This window comes from Myiozetetes cayanensis, unplaced genomic scaffold (genome assembly GCF_022539395.1).
Source record: "Myiozetetes cayanensis isolate MyiCay16 unplaced genomic scaffold, myiCay2020 scf13, whole genome shotgun sequence".
Taxonomy (NCBI): Eukaryota; Metazoa; Chordata; class Aves; order Passeriformes; family Tyrannidae; genus Myiozetetes; species Myiozetetes cayanensis.
This window is the reverse complement of record NW_026086937.1, coordinates 16,792,244-16,804,499: the sequence shown is the minus strand read 5'-3', so window position 1 is coordinate 16,804,499 and position 12,256 is coordinate 16,792,244. Positions and strand designations below refer to the sequence as shown.

The 12,256-nt window shown below is 39.2% G+C and overlaps 1 protein-coding gene across 2 annotated transcripts in view; it reads left to right on the top strand.

The window, feature by feature from the left end:
* The window catches only part of PIK3CA (phosphatidylinositol-4,5-bisphosphate 3-kinase catalytic subunit alpha), a 41,584-nt gene that overhangs the window by 20,103 nt on the left and 9,225 nt on the right, over positions 1–12,256 (top strand). For both annotated transcript variants that reach the window (XM_050307977.1, XM_050307976.1), the window contains exons 5-19: positions 997–1,242; positions 2,095–2,180; positions 3,381–3,486; positions 4,474–4,626; positions 4,731–4,865; positions 6,381–6,505; positions 6,878–6,959; positions 7,434–7,598; positions 8,168–8,271; positions 9,078–9,249; positions 9,471–9,577; positions 10,095–10,216; positions 10,744–10,822; positions 11,675–11,845; positions 12,098–12,215. In XM_050307977.1, coding sequence (XP_050163934.1) covers positions 997–1,242; positions 2,095–2,180; positions 3,381–3,486; positions 4,474–4,626; positions 4,731–4,865; positions 6,381–6,505; positions 6,878–6,959; positions 7,434–7,598; positions 8,168–8,271; positions 9,078–9,249; positions 9,471–9,577; positions 10,095–10,216; positions 10,744–10,822; positions 11,675–11,845; positions 12,098–12,215 — 1,971 coding nt within the window. The remainder of the gene's footprint in view (positions 1–996; positions 1,243–2,094; positions 2,181–3,380; positions 3,487–4,473; positions 4,627–4,730; positions 4,866–6,380; positions 6,506–6,877; positions 6,960–7,433; positions 7,599–8,167; positions 8,272–9,077; positions 9,250–9,470; positions 9,578–10,094; positions 10,217–10,743; positions 10,823–11,674; positions 11,846–12,097; positions 12,216–12,256) is intronic.

Below are 12,256 nucleotides of genomic sequence, written 5' to 3'. Positions count from 1 at the left end.
ACAGAAGAGCATCTGAGCAGCCCTCTCTGGAACAGACAACAATGTCACCCTGTAGATTTCCTGACAGACTGCTGCTGCTTCCTCTCTGAGGAATGAATTGTTGTAATAAACAGCTTCCATTCCTTCGGCTAAAATGGTTGACAGTCTGATCTTCAGAGCAGTGGAGGAGAGAAGGAGGGGTGGGGGATCCTGAGTAATGGGAAAAGCAGCTCTGTACTATGGGAGCTGGGGAACAAGTGCAGGCATACATGAATAATTCTGTAGAGTCATCTTAAGATCAAACACCAGACCTATTTGATCTAGCGTGGCTTCCTCAGAAGCATCTGGTTTGCCTTTGCTGTGCCGCGGCAGAGCCTGCTCATTAACTCCGGGGCTGGACCTGCATTAACACTGTGTTTTGTGGTACTGTTGCCAGACTAAATACTCTCAGCACTCAGACCTGACTGGACACCAACAGCCTTACAGCTGAAGTGTGTCAGGAGCAGAGTCTGTGAGGATCAGTGCTGAGTGTAAGGTAATAAGCACAGCTGAACCAAAAATGACTGTCTGCTGTTTGCCTCGAGCTGCTGCCTGTGACCAGGAGTACCAGTCACCTGTGCTAGGGATGGGACAGCCCTCGCTGTTCAAAAACAGCTCAGCTGCTTCCAGGGACAGCTCGAATCCATCTGCTTTGTGCTGCGCTGCATCGGAGCTAAAGAACCCTACAAGAAACCTGGCTGGTCTTTTTGTCAGCTCTGTTCCCTCTGATCAGTTCAACCTCTTGTTGTAACATTGTTTGTATCACAAAATCTGTATCAAGTGCAGCTGTGCAACCCTACCCAGCATGTATCGAAACTTTTGGATATTGTAACTATGAACGTTTTAAAGGGTGTGCACACAGGGACATGACAAGCTCTTTAAATACGCTTTTACTTTTCTGATTCCCTGAATAGGTTTAAATCACCAGGAGTGTGGAGGTTTAAAACGTAACAGCATTTTGGTTTTGTTTTGCTGCAGTACATAAGAAGCTGCATAATGCTGGGTCGGATGCCCAACCTGATGCTGATGGCCAAGGAAAGCCTGTACACCCAGCTGCCCCTGGACACCTTCACAATGCCATCCTACTCCAGGAGGATCTCCACAGCTACACCCTACATGAACGGAGAGGCTACAACCAAATCCCTCTGGACTATAAACAGTGCTCTCAGAATAAGAATCCTCTGTGCAACCTATGTAAATGTGAACATTAGAGACATAGACAAGGTAAGGCATCACATGATTTGCAGCAACTCATGGTTTCCCTCCGGAGTTTTCGGTTCTGCGTTGACACTGGAAAACAAGAGATATTTAACATGTTAGAAAATTATACCACTTTTTATTTAAGTTGAAGTACTCAATTCTAAAGAATACATCCATGTTTCAGCATATGGAAACTTGTATACTGCTTAAAAAGGGCCAGTTGTGGTAATTAGCCCTGGGAGGAGCAGGATTCAGTTTGCATAGTTCCCTTCAGCAAAGTATGTATTGGATAGAAAAAGAAAACCCATTTTGCTTCTAAATAGCTATGTTTAAGAATGTGTTAGAGTAATTGACGTTACTTTTAGTTAGGGGATGCTGGATAATGTGCTGCTGTCTGTGTTTATGAGAAGAGAGGTGTGGGGTGATAAGGCAGAAAAGGCAGGTGGAGGGTTCAATCCCATTGAAGACATCTGCAACCCTGGCTCTCTTTCCTCAGAATTTGTGTGGTCTTTTCTTTCACTGTACCTTGGCACAGGGAGAATTGAGAATAAATTCCAGGGTTGGTTTTTTTTTTAGTGTTCATTTCAAGTTGGTTGCTTTATTATTTAAGGTCTAGTTTTGCAATTAATAAGGAAAAATACCAAAATGCTTTTTCTAGAAGGTGTTGCTTATGTACTGGGCTTCACACCTGACAGAGCACAAATTAATTTGGGTTGGAGATTGATGGGGCTGTTTGGTTTTCAGTTTTGTTTTTGGTTTGCACTTGCTGAAAATGAAAGGATAATGAGTTGTAATCATGGTATGTGTTGACAGCAGTGCAAAAATTTGTTTATAGCAACATTTCAGAGGCAGTACTAATATGGATGTTGTTTTCAGATCTATGTTAGAACAGGTATCTACCATGGTGGGGAACCTTTGTGTGACAATGTGAATACTCAGAGGGTACCTTGTTCTAATCCCAGGTAAGTTAAACACTTTCAGCATGAGGCAGTGTGATGTCGTGCAGCCTGCAGATTGGTGCTGGGGAGGGTTGCACAGCGTGTTCCAAAGGGGAGCCACATGGATGTGGAGAGATGGGCATCTCTCAACCTGCTAACATGGAAGTGACTGCCAGAGCTGGGCTGATTTTCCAGGGTGTTTGACGTACTGTCAATATTATCTGGAAAAATAAATCACCTGAACTCACAAGGGCAAAACCCAATTTTTATGTGTAAACACTGAAGACATCTTTTAGCTGCCTGTTCTCATAACTTCAGCTAATGGGGAGGTGTGAAATTCCAGCATCTGCTAGGATTAGATGCAAAGTGTGTGTGCAGAAGTAATTCTTGACTTGCATTTTCTGACTTCATGTCTTTGTTAATAAACTTTGAAACTTTCATTTTTATCTGTACGTTTTCTATGAATATGATTAGAGGGTTTTATAATTAGAGGGCTAATAATATACATAGTTGTTGAAAAATAGACTCTCCTTCTGAGTTGCCCTGAATATAGCTGTACTTGAACTGATAGTTTAAACTGTTTCAGAGAGAAAATCTGGGAAAGGTGTTGAAGGTTATGACTTAAAAACATGGATATAATCACACAGCTCTGTATTTTATGAAATGAACACATAAGAAAAGCAATTTGAAGTTTATCTTCCAATTTCTTCATTCTTAGAGAAAGGCTTTCACAGTTATTTCTGTGTAAAACTGCTTTTAGTAGCTACAGACACATTGAAAAAATTAATGCTGTCCTTGGAAACTGCTGCCTTTTTCAGCTGAGAAAATTCAACATGACAATCTGCTTAGGAGAAGAAACTGTATTCAGAAGTTCCTCTTCAAAAGCACAGTTCTTCCAACTGAGAGCTAAATTCTACTTAGAGAAGCTAATGAAAACAAAACCAAACTATTCCCATAGAACCAATCTGTGCTGTTATTACTATAGTAAATAAAATAATATTTGAGTTAGGAATATTGATTTGGGTTTCCATGTTACATCCCCATCTTGCAGTTATCTTTTTCAGCAGTTCAAATTTAATTCAGTTCTGAAAGCTGTGCCACATTTTTTCCCTGGTTTCTTTTTTTCCCTGAAGTGAAAAATATTTCACGGGCTAAACCTTACATCAGTGTAGCAATATGTGCCCTCCTTTAACCTGGTTTAATTCTGCTTTCTGAATCTCCCAGATGGAATGAATGGCTGTTGTATGACATGTACATTCCTGATCTCCCACGTGCTGCTCGGCTCTGCCTCTCGATCTGCTCTGTTAAAGGCCGGAAGGGAGCGAAGGAGGTAAAATACTTGATGGATTTAATGCACTAATGAGCAAAAGCTACTTAAATCGAGTTTGGGAAAAACATGTGGTAAATGCTGTCCTGGCAAGGACTCTTAGTGCACTGTTTGATTTGAATCTGCTTAAAATAGGCTGAGGTTTTTTTTTCCTTGTGTCTTATTCAGGCTACCACTATTTTTGTGTTTGGAAATTAAACTACACAGAAAAAACTTACCAATTGAGCACTGTAAATCATGTGTATGCTGCATTGCCAGACACAAACACCAGTGTTAGTGTTTTGAAGTGGAAATGGTTTTAAACTTAATTTTCTGGACCCATGTTACTAACCTATTTATTTTTAAAGGACAATATTTACACTTTTAGAGTTGAATTTTCAAGTAAAGAAATTCTGTGTTCCTTTATCATATGATGCAAGATGTCAAATAGTACTTTTTAAGACTCTACTTGCAACATTCTGAGCCAACTAATTCTAGCCACCAGCATCATTACATTCTGGGTTTGAATGTGTGTCACAGGTACTATATAGGGGAGTTTTGCCTTGGATACTTCCAGGGATGAAGCATCCACAGCTTCTCAGGGCAACCTGTGCTAGTGCCTGACCACCCTTATAATAAAAAAAAAATAAAATATTTCTTTTGCCTAATCTAAAACTATTGGCTTTCAGTTTAAAACTGTTGTCCCTTGTTCTTTCACCACAGGCCTTGGTAAAAAGTCTCTCTGTGTCGAAAAAACTTTCTATATCATCTTGACTTGTTCTGGTGTGGGGAAGGTGTTAGCATGTGTTTGCAATTCATTTTATATAATTTTGTAAAATGACTGCTGTGACAGTCACTCAGAGAAAAATACAATTCAGCTTCCACAACCTGCTTTCTGCTAATCTGGGAACGTAACACCTTGATCTGGGAGGAATATATTGTTTCTTCTGACTCACTCTGCAGTAATTCATAGATGACACTGAAAAAAAATCATATTTTAATCTCTTTAAGGAGCACTGTCCATTGGCTTGGGGAAATATAAACATGTTCGATTACACAGACACTCTTGTATCTGGGAAAATGGCTTTGAATCTCTGGGCAGTACCTCATGGGCTGGAGGATTTGTTGAATCCTATTGGTGTTACTGGATCAAATCCAAATAAGGTATTTGCATGCCAGCTTCCTCCTTAAGAGGTTATTTTCAAAATATGCTGTATTCTAAGAAGTGTCATTCAACAGAAAAAATAATTTGAATTCCCTTTGCACAGGAAACCCCATGTTTAGAGCTGGAGTTTGATTGGTTCAGCAATCCTGTGAAGTTTCCAGATATGGCAGTGATAGAAGAACACGCCAACTGGACAATATCACGGGAATTGGGATTCAACTACAGCTACGCAGGGCAGGTGAGGCAAACCCCCCTTCCAAGATCAGCTACTCAAATAGGAAAGTATTATTTACTACTTTATTTTACTCAGTGTGTTACTGATAAAAATTTTTTCTTTTATGCCCTGACTTATTGTAAAATCGAGTAACCAATTTTTTGTTGAGTGTTTAGTAAAGTGGGTAATATATTCTCCCTTCTTTATATTACCAGTAAACTGACCTAATGCTTCACTCACCAACCAAAACACTTCAAAGAGAAACTGTCTTATTGTACAAACTGTTAGGGCATTTTTGACATTTTTGTATTGCTAATTCAAGTGTCTACGCTACTGAGTTTAACTTTTCAAAAGTTGTGATTCTCCGTCAGTGTTACTGTTTCTCTTTGTTGCAGTTTCTTTGTGTTTACATGTCGGCTTTCCTGTGCAACCCAGAGGTGCTTAAACTCTTTACTATCTGTTTTATGGGCTAGTTATGAACCATAAGTAGAAGGAATTTTAAGGGAATTGACTGGCATACACATGGGTGCAGTCCTCTATCTCTTCTCTTCCAAGGAAGGGAGCTTGGGCATCGACAGTTGGCTTTTTGGTGAGGTTTGGAGCTTTCTTCAAAGCACTTGTTGGATGAATAAAAGAAGTTAAAAAAAAAAGAAAAGCGGCAAAGCTAAATTTTCCCTGTATTTAAAGCCATGGCTGTGAAATTAGTTGGTATGTTTTACATTTTCTTCTGGAGGCTGATTCAAAGGCTTGAGAGTTTCCCCAAGAGAGCTCCATGGTCTCTGTGAAGAAGAGTCTCGTGGTGGAAAGTTTCTCTGTGCCAAAAACTGCGTAGGTGGTAGTGAGCATCCAGTTTGGGAATTCTGGTGATATTTATAACATATCAACATATCTTGAACATCAGGCTGTAGGCATTTGATTTCTCTTGATACTCTGCAGGAAGTCTGTTGTAGAGCAGCATATCTGCTGTGGTTTATGCAGCAGTGCTGCAGGGTTCTCAGTAAATGTTTAAGGCCATCTGGCTTCTTGGTAAAAAACAGTCCTTTGCTATAACACAGCCTATTACCTGGGCTTGTGTATGCTCAACTCATTTTTTTTTCATCTGTAGGCAAAAATAAAAAATGATGAGGAGGATAAACTCACTTCACTGGCAAAGTAGTGGTCAACTTACACTTTACAATTGAAAAAAAAAAAACAAAACAAACTGAAGTAGAATAAGGTCTCGGATTACTATCTTGTCTTTTTTTGGTGCTAATCCTTGCAACACCATAGAAGAAGGTCATAGTGGTTAAATATGGAAAAGCCTTCTTTTTTAGTTCTGAATCTTTTTCCCTCCTTTCAGCAGCTCTCAGCAATGTCAAGCTGGGGGTAGAAATGACCAGTTTCATTTTGTGCTGCATTATGTTGTTCATCAGATGCCAGCTGCTGCCATTTCTCCACACCGCTGATTTAGTTGAAATGTTAAAATACTGTATTTCCTGTGTGTTGTATGGCAACAGAAAGAATTGTGTGGAGGGTTAATGTACCACTTTCTCTCTGCAGAGTAACAGAATAGCCAGAGACAGCGAATTGACAGAGAGTGACAAGGAGCAGTTGCGAGCCATCTGTACACGAGACCCTCTGTCTGAAATCACTGAGCAAGAGAAGGACTTCCTCTGGAGACACAGGTACTGGAAATCAAAAACCAAACAAAAGAAAAACCCTTGTTGGTATAACCAGACTTCACCCCATTCCCTCGAAATTTGTCATGATTATATTGGGTTTTGCTCCCTTTTCCTCCGTACTGTGGAGTCGGTGTTTTAGACAAGGCTTGCAAAATGTTCTGCATTGTATGTCTTGCCAGTGGAGAAAAGTCAGTTGCTGAATGAGTTCACATTGTCCCTGTTGCTGCAGTCTCACCTGCATGCATGGATCTCATCATGGTATCCATGGGATTCTGCTGACAAAGGAAGAAAAAGGTGCAAGGCTGTGGGGACATAGTAGGTGGTTATTGAAGCAAAAGTGATGGGTTTTACATGCAATGTTTTTCTCTTTCACAGACACTATTGTGTGAATACTCCAGAAATTCTGCCCAAGTTACTTTTGTCTGTTAAATGGAACTCTAGAGATGAAGTGGCCCAGGTAACTTAAATCACTGAATAAGTTTCAAGTTTTGAAGAAGCTTTAAAATATGCTATTTTAAAGAAAACTCCTAGAAGTTAAAAACACGTTATGTGTGCATGATACATTGAATGAAAACTTGGATGGTACAAGTTGCCACTATAATTGACAGATGCCTCTGGTCCAGAGTTCTTGTTCTTTAGCTCAGCCTGAGTCTTAAGATTTTCTCCTGGTTGGCATTACTTGAATCCCTCTTACTGATGCCAACTTGTCAGTTGCAGTTAAATGTGAGGTTTTGTTTTCATCCTTTTTGTAGTGGATAAAACAACAAAGTCAACTGGCAGCTAATATCAAATTGCTGATTGAGAGGACAAGGAGGTAAATTGGTTTGACTCAGATGCAGTTTGTGTCTGACAACACCTGCCAATGGCTCTGTATTACAACTTCTTCCTAACCAGTGCAAACCTGTAATGTGCTTGGACTTCTTGTCCACAGATGTACTGTTTGGTAAAAGATTGGCCTTCAATCAAGCCAGAGCAAGCAATGGAGCTCTTGGACTGTAATTATCCAGATCCAATGGTGCGAGCTTTTGCAGTTCGGTGCCTGGAGAAGTCCCTGACAGATGACAAACTGTCTCAGTATCTAATCCAGCTGGTACAGGTATATAACATATTCTAGTGTGTTTGTTGCCTTGTGCGTATTCAGCGATCACAGAGGCTTAAAATACAACAAAAGTTAAGATGTTGTGATAAATAGGTCAGCAAAAATATCTGTTTGCTTTGTGGATTATTCAGGAGAAGATGAAATGTAGTTTATTTTCTGTAGTGCTGTGGTTTTGCTTGTTGATACTGAATGCCAGAATTTTGCAGAGATGCAAAACTGTTCTACCAACTGGAACAGGCAGCTATTTCAGCTGCCCTAACATATGGGAAAGTATGAGCAGAAGCATCTTCTCAAAATTTTGAGCAAGTTGAGGCTAAAATATTTGGTAACAGTAAAGGAAGCATCAGATAGTAAGTTCCTGAAATAGAGACAGCCAGTGCACAGTTACCATATATTGTTCAAATTCTAATACATGCAAGTATTAAGTACTGACCAAGATCAGTCATTCTACAGAAATTAATGTAAAACATAGATTGCTTTTTATTTAACTGTCTTTAATCTGTATATTGTTCGTAGAAATAATAACTGCAGATGATGATTTTAATCTTCTCTTTATCCTTGACTAGGTTCTGAAATACGAACAGTATTTAGATAATCAGCTTGTGAGATTTTTACTCAAGAAAGCACTGACCAATCAAAGGATAGGACACTTCTTCTTTTGGCATCTGAAGTAAGCCTAATGTCATGTTAAGGGGTGGTGGGGTTCGTATTAGCTGTAAACAAACAATTAGTTGTTCTAAAGGCTTGGCATACTAAGTGTCCATTCTTAAGAAAATATTACCACTCAAAATAAAAATGGGTTTATATTGGTTAAGAGTTTGAATGCAGAGTTTGGTGATAGAAATCATGCCTTGCAGTTTCAAAAGCTAGTTAATAATAGATACTTAGGCATGTCCTTCTTTTTGCCTAATGATGATTATTGTAGAAACAAGGTAGTCTGAGACTGCTGAAAGCCTCTCTCATTTTTAGCTGCCCAATCCCCCACCTGCTTTTTCCAGAAAATTTTGCAAATCTATGAGGCTTAATGGAAGCCACCCAACGTGACCAGATAAAGCTTTGAAAAAGCTTACTAAAAACTATTTTTCTTTGCCTATTACAGGCTTATTATAGAGCTTGATAGCCCAAATATCTCAGTGTTCTTCCTTACTGAATATGACATGGGCTTTTGTTATTCCTGGTGTTGAGAAGACTGAGTATAGATCAGTCTGTAACACACAGGGCTGTAGCTCAGTCTCACCTAAAAATGCTGCTCTGAGCTGGTGTGATCAGACACAGAAATAGCAGCAAGGCATCTTTGTGCTTTCAGTTTTCTGCTTTCCTTGGTAACCATCAAGGACAAGGGAATAAGTTGCCTGGTTAACTTGTTTGAGAGGATGTATTTTAGGACTGTACGAAGATGTTACAAGTATAGCTTCATTTTTGGCACCTCAAAGTGGTCTTGTCTCTAAGCTGCAACTGTTCTTCCTCTCTTTGTAGGTCTGAAATGCACAATAAAACTGTCAGTCAGAGGTTTGGGTTACTTCTGGAGTCCTACTGTCGAGCGTGTGGAATGTACCTAAAGCATCTGAGCAGGCAGGTGGAGGCTATGGAGAAGTTGATCAACCTCACAGATATTCTCAAGCAGGAGAAAAAAGATGAGACCCAGAAGGTATTATCATCCATCCATGTATCAAAACTGTTGCTGTTTTGTCATAGGAACTACTTAGAACTGTTCTGTGTGATTAACTAGGGAAGTGTTAATGCCAACTTCAGTAGATTCAGATTTATCCTAGGAGCTGTAATATTTTCTGTGCAATGCCATTGTCTACCTCTTCAGGCACCAGAACTAAAGTTAAAGGTTTCAGTTTGTGAAATGTGATTATTTATCAGGTACAGATGAAGTTCCTGGTTGAACAGATGAGACGGCCAGACTTCATGGATGCTTTGCAAGGTTTTATCTCTCCTCTCAACCCTGCGCATCAGCTGGGAAATCTTCGGTATCGTATTCAGTTCTGAAGTTTGTCTGGCTATTTAAGGAAATGTTTAGCCATGGTACCACTGGCAGTGTTGAGGTTAAGTGTTAACATATGAAATGTTAGTATCTTCAAAATTCACTGAATAAAATCTGTAACAGAGTAGTGCATAAACAGTACAGTCATTTCAATCTAATGGTGTAACAAATTAGGGAACAACATGACCCTTAGCTGTTCCTTTAAGGTGATGGGAACTGCAGTCCTTTTTCCAGTTGTAAGGACCTCACACTGTTAAAGACCACACACTGTTAAAGGAATATTTACAATACAGCCAGGTCTTAGCAAATGGTTAACATTGCACTTACTAATTTAAGTCTGGGTCTGAAAGTAAAATTCATGGATTGTCGGTTACCTCTGCATCTTTAATTTGGTACTTGTTCAGATATTGCCCAAAACAGGGGTAACAGAATCATACAGTATTACAGAAGTTTGGTATGAGAATCAAATTATGCCTATCTCATAGATATCTTATCTCTTTTAGGCTGGACGAGTGCAGGATAATGTCATCTGCAAAAAGGCCACTGTGGTTGAACTGGGAAAACCCAGATATTATGTCTGAATTGTTATTTCAGAACAATGAGATAATATTTAAAAATGGAGATGGTAAGCAAAAATAAATATAATTCAAAAGCTACATACCTGTTTATTTTCCTAACCTATTGTTTAGTGGTTTTTCTAAGAATATAAAATACATACATACAAAAAATAATTTTAAAAATTAGTCTTTTTTTTCTAGAAAAATTAAGCATGGGTAAATAAGTATTGATCTCAGTCAAGTACAAATTTTCTATGTTCTAAGTTAGTCAGCCTGTCGAGGTGGAACATGATACTATTTAATATTTGTTCTTTTTACATGAAAACGATTTCAAGATACTACAGGTTGTGTAATCTGTACTTCCATTTTGGAATAAAACAATTCATGGTTTTAGTGTATATTTTTAAAATCACCACCACAAGTTTATATTGATTTTTGACTATTTGAAAAACACTTTTCTCTATTGAGGGAACAAGCCCTGTGCAAACCTTGTTACCTTTAGACGTATTTAGACATACTTTTGGGGGGGAAAAGTAAAGTAAGATCTAACCAAGTATTCTGGTGTTACAAAATTTGCAATCTTTGACTATTTCAGACTTGCGTCAGGACATGCTGACACTTCAGATAATTAGAATTATGGAAAACATCTGGCAAAATCAGGGTCTTGACCTTCGGTAAGCATTGCAAGTCATTTCCAAGCAATACTGTTCTTAATGGATTTTGCATTGTTTTTCTTCCCCGAGATTGCTCCTGTTTTCCCAAGGGCAGTAAATGAAATGCTATAAATAGGCATGTTTGTACATTTTAGAGCAATATTTGATTTTTTTAATAACCTTCGGTTAACTAAACTACTGAATTTTCTAAACCTAGGATCGTATTTGAAAAATCCTCAAGTCTTATTCAAGTGGGTATGAGTGATTTACCTACCAGGGATGGATACAAGGGCTAATGCTCAGTAGCCACACTGTGGTCAACTGATGTAGATTTGGCTTTGAACAAGTTGCCAAACCCACAGCCCTTTTGAGCGGTGATTTTTTGTAATTGGAGTTGTCATTTCAGTACCCCCAGTGTGATCTGGGTGCAGCTTCTCCATGTCTACACAGCCTGTGAGTACGGCAGCTTCTGCAGGGCATCCAGTATGAACTATTCTGCTTCTGGAAATCTGATGCTAGACAGGTTACACTTCCAAATTTGTGTTTGCTGTGTGGTGGATTTTTAGGTGGAGGTGTAACAGCTGTCACTGCGCTGTCAAGAAACCCCCAGTTTTAATTTCCTTATCTAGACAAAAGGACCTATTGGTCTACATCATCTCTCTTGGGTCACAGTTTTGCCTCCAGTACTGTAAGGAGTGACAGAATTATGGCCTTGTCCAAGAGTGGTTTGCAGAATTACACTTACCTGTGGCTTAAAGAGTAGCCAGATACAGAAATCTGCAAAAATACATCCTCTCCCATCTCTTGCTACCATTATCTATAAAGGCAAAAAAACCCCAAGAAAACAACAAAGAACTAACCTTTGTCTTTCAGGATGTTGCCCTATGGCTGTTTGTCAATTGGTGACTGTGTGGGACTCATCGAGGTCGTGAGGAGCTCTCACACGATCATGCAGATTCAGTGTAAAGGAGGCTTAAAAGGAGCACTACAGTTCAACAGCCATACATTGCACCAGTGGCTCAAGGACAAGAACAAAGGAGACATGTGAGATTCCCTGTTGCCTGTTTTTCTTGCCCATGTGCTTGTTTTTGATGGAAATTTCAAGAGAACTAAAGTTCATCAAGTGGGAAATCGTGTCTGTAATTATGTCTGTCTGGTTTTGGTTCTGTTTTCTTTTATACCTGCCCTTGTTTCCCCGGCATTCCTGCTTGTAGCTCTTTTAATGAGAAAGGAAAATTTGCACTTCTGTGTTGCTAAAATACCTGAGGAAAGTGCCCTCTTTTCTGTTTTGGATAGGTATGATGCAGCTATTGACTTGTTTACACGTTCTTGTGCCGGCTACTGTGTTGCCACCTTTATCCTGGGCATTGGTGATCGCCACAACAGTAACATCATGGTCAAAGATGATGGACAAGTAAGATATGTTTTTCTAAAACCATACCTTAAGGTCATCCT